At 38.3% G+C, this 19492-nt stretch overlaps 2 protein-coding genes across 2 annotated transcripts in view; one reads left to right on the plus strand and one right to left on the minus strand.

Moving 5' to 3' along the window:
- Positions 1-19266, plus strand: part of LOC147614241 (uncharacterized) — a 70827-nt gene extending 51561 nt beyond the window's left edge. Inside the window, exons 7-9 of the mRNA XM_086780494.1 lie at positions 5826-5862; positions 17839-17875; positions 19134-19266. Coding sequence (XP_086636620.1) covers positions 5826-5862; positions 17839-17847 — 46 coding nt within the window. The 3' untranslated portion in view covers positions 17848-17875; positions 19134-19266. The remainder of the gene's footprint in view (positions 1-5825; positions 5863-17838; positions 17876-19133) is intronic.
- Positions 10439-11285, minus strand: LOC147614242 (uncharacterized). The gene is made up of 2 exons (XM_086780341.1): positions 10575-11285; positions 10439-10456 (listed from the first exon to the last, which is right to left on the minus strand). The coding sequence occupies exons 1-2, from the start codon at positions 11283-11285 to the stop codon at positions 10439-10441; spliced, it is 729 nt and encodes a 242-aa protein (XP_086636467.1).
- Positions 19267-19492: the final 226 nt, after the last annotated feature.

The following is a 19492-nucleotide window of genomic DNA, read 5'->3' on the forward strand; positions in this document are numbered from 1 at the left end:
CAAATCAAAGCAAAGCAAAATTCTGGTTTTTTGAAGCTTTCCATTAAAGCTTTTCATTAAAGCTTTCCATTAAAGCTTGGGAACATTGATGTATGGTGGAAATACATGTAAATCTGGCAAAGCAAACATGTATCTGACAATGAGGGATGTATTGGCAACTCTTATGCAAGCCCTACTGTGATTTTGGAGCAATTTACATGCATTTAATTGAGAGAAATTACTGGTTTTTTGAGCTCTCACAAAACAGAGAGAAAGTCAAAAATTGATGCATTTGGAGCCTATTTTTGGTGAAAATCCAACCATTGGTGGGTTGCACACATACCTAGGTGTCTTGGGCACTTGTAGCACTCATCAATTAGCATCATAAAGCTTCCCAAAGGGCCCTACAGCAGGCGGCGCAGCCAGACAGGAGAAAACAGGACAGTTTTTCTGGTTTTTGCCTACGAGGAGGTCAATTATTCATTGGTTGCTTGACATACTTCAAGTTTGCTTTAGCAATTGGATGCTTTACATCTTGGAGAAGAGGGGTATGTGATTTGTTTGGTCAATGATGCTTAATTGAGCTGGGAATGAGCTGATTAAAATAGGCTGTCCCACTGGTTGCAGAGAAACATAGCATTTTAATCGAGCAATTAATCTTTGGTGTTTTACAATTGGATAAATTCCTCTTACATGGAGTTGATGGAAACTATTGCTAAGCTAATGAATGCCTGGTTGCGCAATTTGGTGAATTATTGAAGGAATTAGAGCCAAATCATTACTGGTTTTTCTGATTTTTTCAAAAACAAAAAAAGGGATTTTCAAAAATTGATGATTACACATGTCAGATGGAGTTGATACTCAACATTGAGGTTCATTAGGTGTCAATGAAAGTTTCCTAGACTTGATTGCACCATTACATTGCGATTTGGAGCCTTGGAAGGCGTATCAATACAGGGTATTCCGCACTGCGTGAGTCAGTTCATCTCGGATGATTACAGGTTGATTTTCTACATCAAATTTAGAGTTTGTTGGCTATCTTGGAGTATCTGGAACATTCATTGGAGTGTGGTTGAGCTGAGGAAGGCTCACTTACAGATTTGAAGTGTGCAGAAGGTGTATGCATTGAGCAAACATGTCTGACAATCCAGTTCAGATTGTTGGTGAAAAGCTGGATAGGAAGAACTTCCAGGCATGGAAGTACAGGATAAAGAGTTTCTTGAAAGGGAAAGGATTCTCGAATCTCATTACAGGTGCTGAGCCAGAGCCTGAGCTACCTCGGCAACCTACACACAGCAGCAGCTTATTGCTCATAAGCAATGGTCAGAGAGAGCATTCAAAGTGCTGCATTATTTGTCTATATGTATATCTGATGCTATGCTCATACACATTCAGGATGCTGAGAATCCCAAAGATGCATGGGATACTTTGGTCAAAATGTTTGATACAGATACGAGTGCTCGCAAGTCTCAATTGCGACAGCAGATACACAATGTGAAAAGGAATAAAAGAAGCATACACGATTATGTGCAAGAAATCAAGAAGTTTGCAGATGCATTGGCCACAATAAATGCCCCCATGCCTGATGATGATTTGGTGGATATTACCTTGCGTGGTCTTGGCAAGGAATACAAGTCCTTTGATACATCTATCTCAGTGAGGAGTACAGGTCTACCCGACTTCGATGAGTTGGTTTCCCTCTTGTTGGTTGAGGAAATCAAGCTCAATGATTCATTTCAGGATGCATCTACTAGCCATGATGATGGCAGAAATCAGGCATTTTACTCGCAGAGAGGTTTTAGAGGCAGGGGGAGATTTGCATCGCGTGGACGTGGTGGTAATGGTCGTGGATGGCAGGATAGACCTCCACAACAGAATTTTCAGCCTCCTTATGGTGCTCGAGGTGGTCGTGGTTATGCACCTCAGCGAGGTAGAGGTACCCCCCGTGGTCGAGGACGTTGGCAAGGCCAACAAAATTCTATGCAAGATGTGGAATGCCATTATTGTGGCAAATATGGTCATATGGCGAGAGATTGCTTTCGCAAACAGAATGATTTGAGAGGGAGAAGAACACAGCGTGGTGGTCATTATGGTGGAAACTATGCACAACATGGTGGCAACTATGCATCAAGTAGCAATGATGGAACTGCAAATCATTTGTTTGCCATGAAGCATGTTGTGGGTTCTATGACAACAAATGCTGAGAATGATGATACATGGTATATGGACTCAGGAGCATCAAATCATATGACATGCCATGGTGAATGGTTTGAGCACATAAAGCCAATGGATGTCAAAGGCTATGTGGAAACAGGTGATGATACCCAGCATGTCATTACACATGTTGGAAGTGTACCATTGGTCATGCATAATGGTCAGACAAAGTCTATGTCAGATGTGCTGTATGTGCCTTCAATCACTAAAAGCTTGGCCTCAGTTGGGTCAAATGGTGGAACAGGGATTACAGGTTACATTCAACGAGCATGGATGCTTTGTTGAAGACTTCAAACATGGATGTAGAGTGATTGCTAAAGGCAAGAAAGAAGGAAGACTGTTTAAGCTGGATGCTGGAATTCCTGAGCTAAAATCAGCCATGTTTTCAAAGAGCAGGAATGTGGTACAGGATATTGATATGTGGCACAAGAGGATTGGCCATGTTAATATACAGAAACAAGAGGCATTGTCAATGGTTTACCTAGGTTCAAATATGATGGACATATGCATGTTTGTGAAGCCTGTCAGTTTGGGAAGCAGGCAAGGTTGAGATTTCCTAGAGAAGGAAATATGAGTAACAGACCACTTGAAATCGTGCACAGTGATGTATGGGGTCCTGCACAAAACCCATCTATCAAAGGCAGTCTATACTATGTTACATTCATTGATGACTTTAGCAGGATGACATGGATATACTTTCTCAGGGAGAAGAGTGAAGTATTGGAAAAATTCATGGATTTCAAAGCTTTTGCAGAAAAGCAGTATGGCTGTTGGATTAAATGTCTGAGGACAGATGGAGGTGGTGAATACACCTCAAAAGCTTTTGAGCATTTCTTGAGGAAGCATGGAATAAGAAGACAGTTGACATGCAGGTATACACCTCAGCAGAATGGTGTGGCTGAGAGAAAGAATAGAGTTATATGTGAAGTGGCAAGGGCAATGCTTAATGAAAAGAGCATGCCAGATTACTATTGGGCAGAAGCATGTGCTACTGCAGTATACATATTGAACAAAACACCTACAGCAGCCATTCACTCATGGAAGCACGCCAGAGATGCGGCTCACAGGTTACAGGGGCCAGACATTGGACATCTTAAAGTTTTTGGATGTATAGCTTATGTTCATGTGCCTGATGAAAGGAGAAGAAAGTTGGATCCTAAAGCAGAGAAATGTATATTTGTTGGATATGCACAGGATCGAAAGGCCTACAAGTGTTATAATCCACAAACTAGACAAATGGTCATCTCACGTGATGTGGTGTTTGATGAGCTTGCTAGTTGGTATAAAGCAAAAGATGAGGGTGTTATTGAGTCACTTGAGGCTGATGTACATGTGAACTTGCCATCACAAGCAAGTTCAAGTTCTACTACTATGTCTGGGCCAGCACAGCAGAAGCTGAGAGTACAGTGTACGTCCATGGTCAGGACGTTTGAGGCATGAGAGTGTAAGCACTGGGAGTAGTGCTTTGGATAAAGGCAAAAAGAAAGTCGAAGGAATTGGAATCACAGGATATGAGTCATCCAGTTCTGAAAGTTTGGATGAGGAGCTTGGCATACCTGTTTTACGTACACCTGATGCTAGACAAGACAGATATGTGCCACCACATGCTAGAGTCACAGGTGTACAGAGTGACCCGCATGCATTGCGAAGATCCCAGAGAGTCAGATATCCTGTTGACAGATTGACATACAGAGATTTTGCTATGCACTATGCATACATGACATCTATGGTAAAGCATGTGGAACCTACATGCTACACAGAGGCTATTGGAGAGCATGTATGGGAGAAAGCAATGGACATAGAGATGGATGCATTGGTCCATAATGATACATGGGATTTGGTTGCCCTACCAAAAGGACAAGAATGTTATTGGATGTAAATGGGTCTACAAAGTGAAGTGCAAATCTGATGGTTCTATTGAAAGACATAAAGCAAGATTGGTAGCAAAGGGATATGCACAGACCCATGGATTGGATTATGATGAGACGTTTAGCCCAGTGGCTAAGATGGGCACAGTGAGAGCAGTCATTGCTATGGCTGCAGCTAATGGCTGGGAAATGCATTAGATGGATGTAAAGAATGCATTTCTTAATGGAGATCTACAAGAGGAAGTATACATGGCACAGCCAGAAGGGTATGTACACCCTAGATATCCTACTCACGTATGCAGGTTGAAAAAGGCATTGTATGGTCTAAAGCAAGCACCACGTGCATGGAGTGATAAGATGAGTAGCTATCTTATCTCACTTGGTTTTCAGATTTCTACAGTAGATTCTTCACTCTATGTGAAGAAGACAGAGCATGGGATTGTTTTACTAGTCATCTATGTGGATGACTTGATTATTACAGGTGATCATGGTGCAGATGTGATGCATGTCAAGAAAGCTTTAAGTGGGAAATTTGACATGAAAGATCTTGGTGAGTTGAGATACTTCCTTGGCATTGAAGTGGTGAAAGATCATGCAGGTACTTGGTTAGTACAGCGCCAATATGCCTTGGATATGTTGGCACAGTATGGCATGACAGGGTGTAAACCTATGAGTACACCATTGGAGCAAAATGTGAAATTGCAGGCTGATTATGGCGAGGAATTGGATGATCTTTCCATGTACAGGAAGATGGTTGGTAGTCTCATATACATGACTATCACACGCCCAGATTTGAGTTATGCAGTGGGGCTAGTCAGTCAGTTTATGCAGAGCCCCAGGAAACCACATTTGGATGCAGTGAGACACATCATGAGATATGTGAAGACCACAGCACATTATGGTCTATTTTATGAGAGTGGTAAAAGCTTGGACATTCATGGCTACACAGATGCTGATTGGGCACGTAGCGCATATGATAGGAGGTCTACTAGTGGATATGCTTTTACACTTGGAAGTGCTGTGGTGAGTTGGAGTAGCAAAAAGCAACCTACAGTTGCTTTATCCAGTATAGAGGCTGAGTACAGGGGTGCAACCATTGCTACTTGCGAGGCTGTTTGGTTAAAGAGTCTCTTGGCAGATTTATGTGAGCCTCTTGATGGGAAAGTTGTCATTCATTGTGACAACATGAGCAGTATATAGCTGGCAAAGAATCCAGTATTTCATGCGAGGACCAAACACATAGAGGTCCATTATCACTTTATGGTACAGTTGATCTTCACTATGTGAAGACTGATGAGCAGGTGGCTGATATCTTCACAAAGCCACTTAGCAGGGAGAAGTTTGAGTACTTTCGGACTATGTTGGGAGTACATGGGATGAGCTTGAGGGGGAGTGTTGAGAGTCTTGATATCCCAAGCTCATCTACATCTTCATCGGCAGTACATCATGAGCTTGAGAGGGGCTGTTGAGATTCAAGCTCGATATGTCAGTGTGAGCCAGCTATGCTATGTGCTGGCAGATTAGGTAGGAACATGTGCGAGACATAAATGACCGCGTGTCCAGCTGGTCATAGTGTGTGGACATTAGCTAGGGTTAGTAGAGTGTGGACACAGCTCATTGTGTGTTGTGTGGATTATGGATTAGGGCATTATGCTTTGTGTGAGAGTGGACATGACTTCCCTCTATGGTTAGGGTTTGCAATAGACATTAGGGTTTGCTCCTGTGTGTGTGTCTCCTCCTCCTCTACCGTTCTTTCAACAGTAGGTCCTCTAATCCTCTCTTTCAACATCACAAAAAAGAGGTAAGTGCTTTTCTATCTTTCCTCTCTTTTCTCCTCTATTATTATTGCACCCTTGGGTGCAAGGGATTTGTTTTGTAGCTTTGCCCATAATCTTTATGTATAATGCTTTATGCATAAGGCCTCATGCATAGCTTTATGCATAAGGTCTCATTCATAGCTTTATATAGAGGCTTTATGCATAAGGCCTCATGCATGCTTTGTGCATAAGGTCTCATGCAAAGTTTTTTGCGTAAGGTCTTATACATAGTGCTTTATGCATAAGCCTTATGCGTACGCTTTATGCATAAGGCCTTACGCATAAAGCATTATGCTTAAATATTTATTATGCATAAGGCCTTACGCATAAAGCATTATGCTTAAATATTTATTATGCATAAGGCCTCATGCTCTCTTTATGCATAAGCTTTAGCATAGCTTGCATAAGTCTTGCATAGTGGCGTAGTTTGCATAAGGCTTGCATAGCGATATAGCTTGCATAAGCTTTAGCATAGCTTGCATAAGCTTTTGTATCTATGCATAGAGCTCTATGTATGCATTAAGATCTTTGCATAGAGCTTCATGCATGAAAAGAGCTTAATCTTTTCAATTTTGTATGTATGCATTACGTTCTTAGGGCTTTGGTATGTATACATTACTAATCCTTTCCTCACCCTTTTGTTGGTTTTGTAGGTCTTCTAATCTTCTCTTTCAACATCACTAAAAAGAGGTAAGTGCTATCCTATCTTTCCTCTCTTTTCTATCTTTTTATCATGTCTTTCCTCTACTTTATCTATCAAAAAGAGGGGTTTTGTTTTTAGGTCCTCCATGCATAGATCTTAATCTATGAATAGATCTTAATCTTAGGGTCAAAAACGACTAGAAAAGGGATGTTTGTTAATCTAAGGATTAAGAAATTGTCTAATTGTGAATTGACACGTATACAAAAGTATGGCATTCTTGTCTCCTCTAAATGTCTTCTTAACGGTTCTATTTTAGTGGCGAATGGCCAAAACGGCTTAATTTAGATGTTTACGATGGCTAACATTAAAGTTTGGGTCCAAAATAGTGACATCTTGTTCCATTTTATATTTCAAAAAATCAAGCAGGAAGATACGAAATCTTCTCTTTTCAGGCTCTGAAAACAACGCTATTAATGACAAATCACCAAATTTTTTCAAACGTCTACTTTCCACCTTCCCTCCATTTTGGTGTGGCTCATTCCCTTTTCCACCTTCCCTCCATTTTGGCATATGGCTTATTCTCCTTTTTTTGGATTTTCAAAAGACTCACTATTTTTCTCTCATCTGTGAGCTTCTATGGCATCCTCACGTCGTCCTTCTCATAATATAACTTCTTGTGATTTTCATAACACCAGAGAGGATGGTGTTTGAAAACCCATGTCTTTTCGTGTGAATGATTGGGTAACAATGCTTCTCTCTTGCAAAGGTGCCCACAAGGTGAAAAGAACCAAGCGAAATGAAGTGAAATCCCATTGGAAAGGTCGTGTTCTTGCCTTCAAAGTGATCGACAATGTGGCTGGCTTGCAAAAGTTCAACATATCTACATGGCCAAAGACATGGTGTTGAACTTGGATGAACATCCAATTCTCCATTCTTACTGTAATTTAACAAAACTTTATCTATTTGATACAACACAATATTTCTCCTTCTGATATATTTGTTGTTTGTTTAATTTCAGTTATCTTTCCATCAACAGCTGCTGTGGAGTGGCAGCCTGTTGAGAGCTTAAGTGGCACATTCAAAGCAATTCACAAGGGGATTGTAGATGTAATGTATGCAGACAAACCACCTTCATTTTACAAATCAGTGGATATATTTGTGTATTTTGCAGAATACAGGGTTCCATCAAGAGAAGGTGTTCATGGAGAATTATATACCTATTCCCACATTAATGTCACTAGAATGGGAAGTTCCTGATCCAAATACCACAACAAGCTTCAAATCCAAAATTAGAGATGATATTCTTAAAGCTATGTCTCCTGGAAGGATTTCAAGAAGGATAAAAATTCAATGGTTCTTGCCTATACATGTCTTTGTGGCATGTTTTAATACAATGGAATTGGAGAGGAAAAGAATGATGTGGCTTAATAGAAGACTATCGACGCGACTGATTTGGACACTTTACTTGGAGAAGAATGGAGTACCAAGGAAACTTTTCATATTGGCGACAATATCAATTGTAGAGTAAGCCCAAATTCTATGTCTATATCATACCAACTATGTCGTCAATCCTAGTTTTGGGCTATGACTATAGGAGATGGAAAAGCAAGCTTGGTAGTTGGGTCCCTTTGGATTTTGAAGAGAATTGTCCAGAGTTTGAATTTAACATCATAGTCCATCCATTCATAGATCCTAGGAACCTCATAGTAACATCAAACTAGAGACTACAACATGTAAGAGAGTCGCTTGAGTTTCTGGACAAAACATCACTTGAATATAGATTCAAAGTAGATGATATTGTTGTCAGTACAAGGATGGAGAGTGTAACCTCATGCATCACATGTCTTTCCCCAAAAAGAGTTGTATTTGAGCCACTTGTTGCAAGGGCAATTTTGTAAAGCTGAAAAGGATTTCTCCAATAATGTAATCAATATATTTTGCTAAATTTCGTCTTGACTTCTTCACAAAAATGGTCAACATATTGTTTGCAACACAAACCAAGGTTTAACAGTTGAATATCAAATTATTGATACTGAATTTAAGTACAGAATATTGTCCCAAAAAGGGTGTGTTCATATGGACAAAATGAACAAAACAAAAGCCAATTTGTGGAATCACTCAACAAAATCAACTTTTCTTTTGGCATGGGATGACCCTGGTTCTTTAGAGAATCTTTCTCTCTTTTGTTTGCTTCGATCAAATTTGGCTGATTGAGGTTCAAGTTTTAATCTCTTGAGGTGTTGGAAAGGAAGACTTTGCAGTGGATTCCTCAACTGGTGGTAAGTTGGGCTCTTCTCTGAGATCTTTAGGTGTTGGCGAGGGAGATTTGGCAGTGGGGTCTAGTTTTGGAGAAGGTTCTTTGGAGGTTGGCTTTGGAGACTTGGCAGTCTTCTTGGGGAACATGAAAAAGAAATTGAATGGAGAGCCAACATTTGTCCTCTTACTTTCTTTGTTGGATGAACGACGCTTCTGAATTTTAAATTTCACTGGTGAGTGAAACGGAAGACCTTTAGTAGCACTCTTCTCTTTGACAGGGGTCTTCTCTTTGCTTGGGGTTTTCTCTTTGACAGGGGTCTTCTCTTTGATAGGAGTCTTCTCTTGAGCTGGTGAAGAGCTCTTCTCTTTGGCAGGAGGGCTAGGGGTCTTCTCTTTGATAGGAGTCTTCTCTTGAGCTGGTGAAGAGCTCTTCTCTTTGACAGGGGTCTTCTCTTTGATAGGAGTCTTCTCTTGAGCTGGTGAAGAGCTCTTCTCTTTGGCAGGAGGGCTAGGGGTCTTCTCTTTAGCAGAAGGGGTAGGGCTCTTCTCTTTAGCAAGAGGGCTAGGGCTCTTCTCTGTAGCCTAAGGACTCTTAGAATGGGTCTTCTCTTTAGAATGGCTCCTTTTTCCCTTGGAAGATCTGCTCTTAGTAGGGCTCTTCTTTCTTTTCTTCTTCTCTTTGGTAGAGGTCTTTTTCTTTTTGGATGAGCCATCCTTGACATGGCTTTCCTTCTCATCCTTTTTTCTTTTCTTTAAAGTTGTACCCTTGGCTCCTTTATTAGGTGGAAAGGGAGAATCAAGATCAACTGGGTTGATAGATCTGTTCAAAACCATAGACACTGCCTTCTCCCTTACCCAGCTTACCCAAGAATCTGTATATTCATGCAACTAAGGCAAAAGAAAATAAGAAAAATTCTTAATATGACAAAGTCACTAAATGTATTGACCAAATCAATCAATGCTATTATTACATGAACTTATAGTAAGTGTTGTCATTCTAAATCTTGACTCAAGATATCTCCAAGCATTAGCAAGCACCATCCATCCACAAGATGTTGAGTCTTTCTGCAAAGGAACTTCCTGATTGTAGTACTTAAAATCTTCAAGTTTGTAGTCTTCATAGGTGGAACCTAGAAAACTCAAGATAAGTTTGGCAGCACTGCAAGCATAAAATATTGAGGGTCAACCAAACAATTGAAAACATACAAAATATTGCTCTAGAACATAAACCATGGTAAAGTTGATTCTTACATTTTACTTCTCCCATGAATGGATGCTAAAGAATTCATAAAGATAACATCTCTATCCAATAGATTGAAGATAATAAGACTCCAATGGCCTCTGTGATAAGATGAATACTGTAATTAGTTGTGAATATTGTAATGATGGACAAAAGATAATTGAGTGTGAGTCTTACACTTCAACATAAGGGTATACAATGTAATTGCATGTTAGCATATCAAAGTTTTTGAGAAAACTTGCAAGATCTCCTTGCCTATTGAAAAGGCATTGTGTAATAAGGGGATCAAGAATGGTCGCTTGCATAGCCATTGAGTCAGGAAGATCCCTCATAAGACGTCTGGAGACATAAACAAAACATATCAACAGAATATGGAATCTGAGAAATTCATCAAGAAAGCAAAAGGAAATCTACACAAATCTCAGACAGATGAAGAGGACTGTGTCACATATCTCAATATTGTGATTCACAAGTATACTTGTGTCTTCAGGGGAAATATCACAATAAACCTCATCCTCTCCATGCATGGAGACATCTACTATCATTTGACCTGTTACATTCTGATAAAGCTCTGAATTGGATGCATGAAAAATTTTAGCTTGCTGAGAAAGAATGGCATCCTCTGTAATCTTCTCCTTCTCTCTCTCTTTCTCCACTTCTTCTTTAATATCTTGAGCTTTTCTTGTACTATAAGTATGAGAAATATCTTCAATAACAACTGATTGCTTGGGTTGTCTTGCTGGAGGAATATTAAGAATTTCAAAAGCCCTCATATCTTGACTTGGAATGGGTTCCAAAGCTTTGTCAAACTTGTATCTAAGTCTGAACACAAGCACAAAATCTTTCCTCATAAGAGTGATCCTATGAGCAAATGCAGCAACAATGTATCCATCATTCATAAAGTCGATTAAAAAATCTTCAGTAGCCTCTTGAAGACACATAAGGGCCTGTGACTCCCATCGGACTTTATCAAGATTTGTGTTTCTCATTTTACCAACTAACCTTTCTGATATGTCCCTAATAACTCGAATAAATGGCAGTCGAGAGATGAGAAGACTTGTAGATTTCTGTGCCGCTCTGATCTCTCTTAATGACTTCACCTGATAGTTTAATCTCTTTCTTGCTGTTGCCCTAGCACGAGGCTCTGGAGGAGGCTTTTCTTGTTTTTCATCGCTAATTGGCTTTTTGGAAGATCCTAGTTTGTCTTGAGCTTTTTTAGTCTCCAAAGGGGGGTAGACTCTCCTTGCAGTCAGTTTTGTTCTCGCCATTGAAGTTAAAGAAAAAAAAGAGACCCGATGGAAGTGATTTGTGTGTTGAGATAAAGAAAACTCATAGTGGCTCGAACGAAGAAATGAGGCGCATCCAAATTTGTTGGATAAGCACTATCGCTTGATTCGAGCAATGACAAAAAGAGATGGAACTAAGTGATTGAAGGCTTCCAGAAGTATTGGAAATAGGCAATCACTTGGTTCTAACTTGATTTGGAATGGCCAAGTGATAGGGCAAAAATCCCGAACGAAGCGACTGGGTGGATCCAAAGTGGATGGATAAGCACTATCGCTTGATTCGGGCAATGACAAATGGAGCTAGAACTAAGCGATTGAAGGCTTCCTAAAGTATTGGAAATGTGCAATCGCTTGGTTCTAGCTTGATTGGGTATGTCCAAGTGATAGGGTAGGATTCGGAACGAAGCGATGAAGGAGGTTCGATTGATATGGATGAGGTCTATCGCTTGATATGGGTGAGAAGAGTAAAAGAAAATTCCGAGAAACTCGGAGGGGTGATCTCGCTTGATACCGTGTTGGTGAAAAATAGAAATGTTTTCAAGAAAATTAACTTTTTATACCTTGAATAGGTCGTACATAGGACTGTTGGATACACGTGTCATGCAATCATTTTTACCACGTGGCACGAACGGTCACTATTTAAGGTGTTTTTGCCACGCTCCACGTGCTCCATCAAATTTTCTCAAAACTCTCTCAATTTTTTTCTAAAATTTTGGACCACTTATTTTCGCTTAGTCAAGCTGTGTTATATTTTGCAAAACCCTCTGTTTTTTTTTTCGAACCTTTAAATTGCCAAAGCCAGCACCAAGCGATAGAAGCATTTCAAAACTTTTGGACCACTTATTTTCGCTTTGTTCGGGCTCTTTCATATCAAGACTTCTTAGCCTTCTTGAGATTTATTCAAGCGTTTTTCTAAAATATCATAATGAGTAAAAGTATTGAGGGACGACATGAACTTGTTGAAGAAAGCCCAAGTGAAAGACTCTTGAATGCTATTTTGCAAGATTGTCATGATATGAAGGTATACATAGATGCAGTGGAGATATTCAATCCAAGGTTTCTCCTTTCAGATGTTTTGATGAAGCTTAAGGACATTCTTGAAGAGGAGTACAAACAATTGAAGCTCATTGTTTTCATATCGGAGACAATGATTTTTGTCACCTTACTGATTTTACTCAGCTGTCAGTGGAGAAAGCCAAAGTTACAAAGAGGTTCAGTAGATTTTCAAATAGAATCTCTTTCACATGCCCTTCATCCATTTCTTGTCCAATTCATAAAAAGCTTTGTAACCTTGTCCCCAAGGATGTCTCTTTTCTTTTCTTTCTATTTTTGAGAGCAGAAATACAAGATAAAGAGCAACAATCAGAAATTGATGCAGAGAAGGAGGAAGAAAACTTAAATGTCACCACAGTCTCAAAGCTAGAGAAAAGTGAGATTTTAGAAGAGGAAGAAATTGATGTTCAAGCTGAGGAGAAAGAAATTGATGTTCAAGCTGTGAGGAGAAAGAAAGTGCCAATCTTGATGTTGCTGAATTTAGGGCTTTTAATGTTACTGAGCCCTCAGAGGAAGCAAGCATATCTGAATCCTCTGTAACTGTTCCAAGCCTTTCTTTCTTCTATATCAATGAGAAAGATTTTATTCCTTTGTCCTATCTTCAATGTCTCTTCAATATCAGGGAAGACTACTGTATTGCAGCAATTTCAGAAGCTTGTGAGGTGACCAAAGACTTTATTGATACAGAAGTAGAGTCACAGGAAGAGTTTTTGGCACTTGATTTGCAAACATCTGACTACTCTTTTATCCTTGCTCCTGATGCTCTTGCCTTGTGTCTTAAAAGAGTGGATGAGGAGAAACCTTCCCTTAGAGATGAGGATTTTGAGAACAGGCTTATTGAGTTAGGTGTAGAGTCTTTTGGTAGAGATTTCAAGCTTCAGGCAGATTCTGATAAAGTGGAAAGGGTTGGCTCATGCAACTTGATGAAAGACAAAGTAGTTATTGAGGATGAGTTGCAGAAGGTAGTTTCCATTTAATCTTTTGTAAAATGTTATTGTGATTGTAATTTTTTTAAAGTGAGGTTTTTGTCTTGCTGATTGAATTGCTTGATAAGGATGATTTTCTAGAAAGAGGTAAAGGCAGTAGAGTGAAAGCTACAGAGACTAGGTCAAGAAGGCCTTCATCTGCTCTCATGTACTACTTACCTACATTGGATAAGGCTGTGTTCTGTGCATTCCACATGAACTTCTCTGAAGATGCTGAGTTGCTAATATTTGCCTTGAAGGTGTTGTCAAGGTTCATGGGATACACTCCTCTTCAAAAAAATGCTAACAAGGTCTTGCTTTTAGAGAGAGTTGCTGCTCTTAGAATCTTTGGATATGCTGCAAGTTTCAATGCCTCAAGAGCAGGATACTTTCTTTGCTACTCTAGCTATGCAGCTGCCAGCTGAGGAGTCAGATATCAATCTTCTTGGAGGTTATAGAAGGAGAAAATTTTTGAGATACAGAGGTGACATGCCAAATAGTCCCAAGAGAATAAAAAACTAATGTACACACAATATTTTGCAAGGACTAGTAATAATTCAGCAAATATTTTGTAAGAGGTACAAATGTGTTAGTAAATCATTAGTCTCTATCTTGAGGTGTTTGTGTAGTTTCAGATTGGTGGTTCTTTGATCTCATCCTTTGTAATTGCCTCCTATAGAACCAATTGAATAATTCTTTAAGTGCATTGCTTCTTCTTTGACCACCTCCTCTTCTGGTACATCTGAAAAAGGAACTTCTCGCTTGATAGTGAGACTTTTCCATTCCTTGTGTGTTCCATGTTGCAAGGGGTCCTGCAGCAAAATATGGTCCATGCAAGTAAAGAATATGCTACAAAGACAATTCTTTGTTAGTAAATTTAAGAAATTACACTTTAATTTTAATTGTTTTGATAAGTCTGAACACTCACCAAGTAATAAGTTATGTCTTTTTCTCCCCAGGCATCTATGATAGCTTTAATTAAAATCTTTATTGCTTTTTTGAAATCATTTGCATAAGTATTTGAACCAACTTGTTGTCTTAGGACTTTGAAAAAATCGTCAAGTTTTTTTCAAACTTCCATACGTTTGTTGGCTACATCTGGTCTACTTTTGACATTTGTGGTGATGACACATAGATGTTTCCAGCAGTTCCACAATGCATTGACTTGTTTGGTGTCATGGTTGCTCAAAAATCTTCTTGCTTTTGCTCCTCCCATTGAAACATCTTGCAGAATATCACATGTACCTCTAGAAAGAACATGATCTTTTTTAAGATTACTTGGTTATAGTTTAAGACTATCTCAATCACATGTAGAATATATTACATATCTTCAAAATACTTTATCTTTGAATGCAACAAAAATTATAGAACTTGAAAACAAAATAGTGTCTTTGAAACAAGAAAATTATCATTTGAAAACCTTAAAAGAAACTCCAATAGGGTTAAGAGCATGAGTAAAACGAATACGAGATGTAGTTAACTTTGACAGAGAGATCTGGACAAAGGAAAAAAAGGTTAAAACTTGTAAGAGATTATGTTACTACCCTTCTAGGATTTGACATGTCTAATGCTCAGGAAAGGGTAAGATTTTTGAATGAGCTTATGAATAGGTCGGATATCTTGAAACTTTTGAAACTTCTTGAAAATCAAACTAAAAAAAAACTAGTCTTTCAACATCTACTAAAAGATATGGACTTATTGGTCCAGCCTTTCCAAATGCAAGAAGTTTGTGACACAGTGGGAGTGAGTAGAAAGGGATACAGAGCCATCTCTAAAATCTAGTTTAGGGTCCTTAAGTATTACAAAATCAAAGCTTTTGGGTTGCCTAGACCTCACAATGTTGGAAAATATAGAACTCTGTGAAATGAGGAAATTTTTAAACATTTCGGAGAGTATTTCTATATTGAGGGAACAATGCCATATGAGAGACAAAAAAAAAATCGTCTTTTGAATACAACGTTTATAATAATATTTGGATGAACATTAGAAAAGTCCAATCTTTTATGGTGAGATATTACAACATTCGAGAAATATATTGTGAAGGAAAACTTGTATTTGTTATAAAAATAGATGAAGCTCAAATCCAAAAATGTCAAAAAATGGAAAGAATATCTATATCCCTAATGAATAAAGCATTGGACTATAGTCAAGGTAAGCTTGATTCTCCATACCACAAAACTCAATAAAAAATGGAGCTATGGTGGATTGGATCAGCTCATGTGCCAGTAGAGAGTCATGAAACATTAAAGTGGCTCTTCTCACAAACAGACATTCCTTCAGTTATTCAGAGCCAAAATGCAGGTGAACACCTTCATGTAGACGACATAGGTGATTTCATTGTGGAATGGCATTTGAGTGCCGACCTTAAGGCGTTGAAGTGTATGTTTGGTGTATGTGGAGGAGCAAATACCAAATATCCATGTCTTTATTGCATGGCAAGCACAGGGACAAGAGAATGGCTTGCAGAAAATGAGATTGAAAAACCACCATCCAGAAATAATGTGAATGTTGTCGATTATCCAACTTCTGTTAAAATTTGGGATCCAATTCTACCAATACATTTGAAAAATGTGCATATATGTACATTGCATGCAGAGATAAGAATCTTGGACAAATTGCTCCGACTTCATCTGGACTATGCATATTCTATTAAGCGGACTAAACTTGCAAATGAGTGCATAGAAAAATGTAAAGCCTTGCTCTCTCAAATGGGTTTCCATGGTAGTTGCATACTCTTGGTTGAGCTTAATATTCAAATGAAAATTACGATTAGATGTATCACTCATTACTAACAGAGCTAAAAATATTAGCAGAGCTATTAGAACATGAGAGACGCAAAAGAATGAGAATGAGATGTAGCTTGTGAAATTCTTAGAGAAGGAAAGGAGTGAAATTTTTTGGAGAATGAATGAGTATTTGCCGCGAAGTCACTAAAAGAGGACAAATTTCGAGATGAGCCATTAAAGAGTAGCATGAAAAGGATATATTTTTTTAGATTTTAAAATATGTACTTAGATACGTGTTCAATCACATAGATACGCTTTAAATATCCAAAACGGCCAAATTTGGAGCCGTTTTGACCGTCAACATTCTACTAATTAGCAAGTTAGCAAAATTCCTTACACAACCCATTTTGAGACGTTTTTGGTCCTAATGATGCTTAATGCATAGATCTATGCATTCATAATGCATAGAGATCTATGCATAGATTAAGCTTTATGTATAGACCTCTATGCATGCATTAAGCTCTATGCATAGAGCTTAATCTATGCATGCATTAAACTCTATGCATAGAGCTTAATCTATGCATGCATTAAGCTCTATGTATGCATGCTTAATGCATAGTGTAAGGGAACGGTTCAGTAAGCTAGTGTGGCTTGAATAGTGGTTTATGCATAAGGCCTCATCCATAGCTTTATTGGGATAAGGCCTCATGCATGCTTTATGCATAAGCCTTATGCATAAGCTTTATGCATAAGGCCTCATGCATAGCTTTATGCATTAGACCTCATGCATGCTTTATGCATAAGCTTTAGGATAACTTGCATAGGGCTTGCATAGCAGCATAGGGCTTGCATAGCAGCATAGTTTGCATATGGCTTGCATGCTTTATGCATAAGCTTTAGGATAACTTGCATAGGGCTTGTATAGCAGCATAGTTTGCATATGGCTTGCATAGTGGCATAGCTTGCATAAGCTTTTGTATGTATACATAACTAATCTTTTCGTCACCCTTTTATTGGTTTTGTAGGTCCTCTAATCCTCTCTTTCAACATCACAAAAAAGAGGCAAGAGCTTTTCTATCTTTCCTCTTGTTCCTCTACTGTTATTGCACCCTTGGATGGAAGGGATTTGTTTTGTAGCTTTGTGCATAATCTTTATGTATAATGCTTTATGCATAAGGCCTCTTGCATAGCTTTATGCATAAGGCCTCATGCATAGCTTTATGTATAGGCTTTACGCATAAGTCCTCCATGCTTTGTGCATAAGGCCTCATGCATAGTTTTATGCTTAAGGTCTTATGCATAGTGCTTTATGCATAAGTCTTATACATATGCTTTATGCATAAGTCCTCATGCATAAAGCATTATGCATAGTGCTTTATGCATAAGTCTTATACATATGCTTTATGCATAAGTCCTCATGCATAAAGCATTATGCTTAAATATTTATTATGCATAAGGCCTCATTCATAAAGCAATTTGCTTATAGCTTTATACATAAGGCCTCATGCATTCTTTCTGCATAAGCTTTAGCATAGCTTGCATAAGGGGCTTGCATAGCGGCGTAGTTTACTTAAGGCTTGCATAGCAACATAGCTTGCATAAGCTTTAGCATAGCTTGTATAAGCGTTGGTATCTATGCATAGAGCTCTATGTATGCATTAAGCACTATGCATAGAGCTTAATGCATGAAAAGAGCTTAACTTTTAGATTTTGTATGTATGCATTAGCTTCGTAAGGCTTTGGTATGTGTGCATTACTAATCCTTTCCTCATCCTTTTGTTGGTTTTGTAGGTCTTATAATCTTATCTTTTAACATCACCAAAAAGAGGTAAGTGCTTTCCTCTCTTTCCTATCATTTTATATTCTCTTTTCTCTATTTTTATCTGCCAAAAAAAGGGGTACTGTTTTGTAGGTCCTCTATGCATAGAGCTTAATCTATGTATAGAGTTCTAATCATAGATCTTAATCTGTACATTAAGCTCTATTAGAGCTTAATGCATAGATTAAGCTCTATGCATGTATTCATAATGCATAGAGATCTATACATAGATTAAGCTCTATGCGTACACATCTATGCATAGATTAAGCTCTATGCATGCATTAAGCTATCTCTATGTATAGAGCTTAATCTATGCATGCATACTTAATGCATATTTCCGGGGTACGATTTAGTTTAGGCTGCTAGATGGCTTGTATAGTGCTTTATGCATAAGCCTCAAGCATAGCTTTATGCATAAGGTCTCATGTATAGCTTTACGCATAGGCTTTATGCATAAGGTCTCATGCATGCTTTATGCATAAGGCCTCATGCATGCTTTATGCATAAGCCTTGTGCGCATAAGCTTTATGCATAAGGCCTTATGCATAGCTTTACGCATAGGCTTTATGCATAAGGCCTCATGCATGCTTTATGCATAAGCCTTGTGCATAAGCTTTATGCATAAGGCCTCACACATTCTTTATGTGCATAAGCTTTAGCATAGCTTGCATAGTAGCATAAAGCTTTTGTATGCATTACTAATCCATTCCTCACCCTTTTGTTGGTTTTATAGGTCTTCTATTCTTCTCTTTCACCATCACTAAAAAGAGGTAAGTGCTTTATTATCTTTCATCTCTTTCCTATATTTATATCCTCTCTTTCCTCTATTTTTATCTATCGAAAGGAGGGATTTTATTCTGCAGGTCCTCTATTCATAGATCTTAATCTATAAAAATAGCGCTAATCATAGATCTTAATCTTTGAATAGAGCTCTAATCATAGATCTTAATCTATGAATAGAGCTCTAATCATAGAGCTTAATCTATGCATTAAGCTCTATTCGTAGAGCTTAATGTATAGATTAAGCTCTATGCATGCATGCATGCAAAATGCATAGAGATCTATGCATAGATTAAGCTCTATGCATGCAAAATGCATAGAGATCTATGCATAGATTAAGCTCTATGTATAGAGCTTTGTGCATTCATTAAGCTCTATGCATGAATAGAGCTTAATCTTTTTGATTGTATATGTATGAATTAATTTCTTAGCACTTTTGTATGTATGTATTACTTATCCTTTCCTTATCCTTTTATTGGTTTTGTAGATGTTCTAATCTTCTCTTTCAACATCACCAAAAAGAGGTAGTGCTTTCCTATCTTTCTTCTCTTTCCTATCTTTTTATCCTTTGTTTCCTCTCTTTTTACCTACCAAAAAGAGTGGTTTTATTTTGTAGGTCCTATATGCATGGAGCTTAATCTATGGATAGAGCTCTAATCATAGTGCTTAATCTATGTATTAAGATCTATTCATAGAGCTTAATGCATAGATTAAACTCTAGTCATAGAGCTTAATCTTTGTATTAAGATCTATTCATAGAGCTTAATGCATAGATTAAGCTCTATGCATGCATTCATAATGCAGAGAGATCTATGCATAGATTAAGCTTTATGCATAGACCTCTAT

This window comes from Cibotium barometz, chromosome 42 (genome assembly GCF_041138505.1).
Source record: "Cibotium barometz isolate CiBa-2024 chromosome 42, ASM4113850v1, whole genome shotgun sequence".
In the NCBI taxonomy this organism is placed as follows: Eukaryota; Viridiplantae; Streptophyta; class Polypodiopsida; order Cyatheales; family Cibotiaceae; genus Cibotium; species Cibotium barometz.

Bases quoted from the DNA above. Each gene is read 5' to 3' on its own strand.
- LOC147614242 (XM_086780341.1), bottom strand. From the start codon at position 11,285: ATGGCGAGAACAAAACTGACTGCAAGGAGAGTCTACCCCCCTTTGGAG.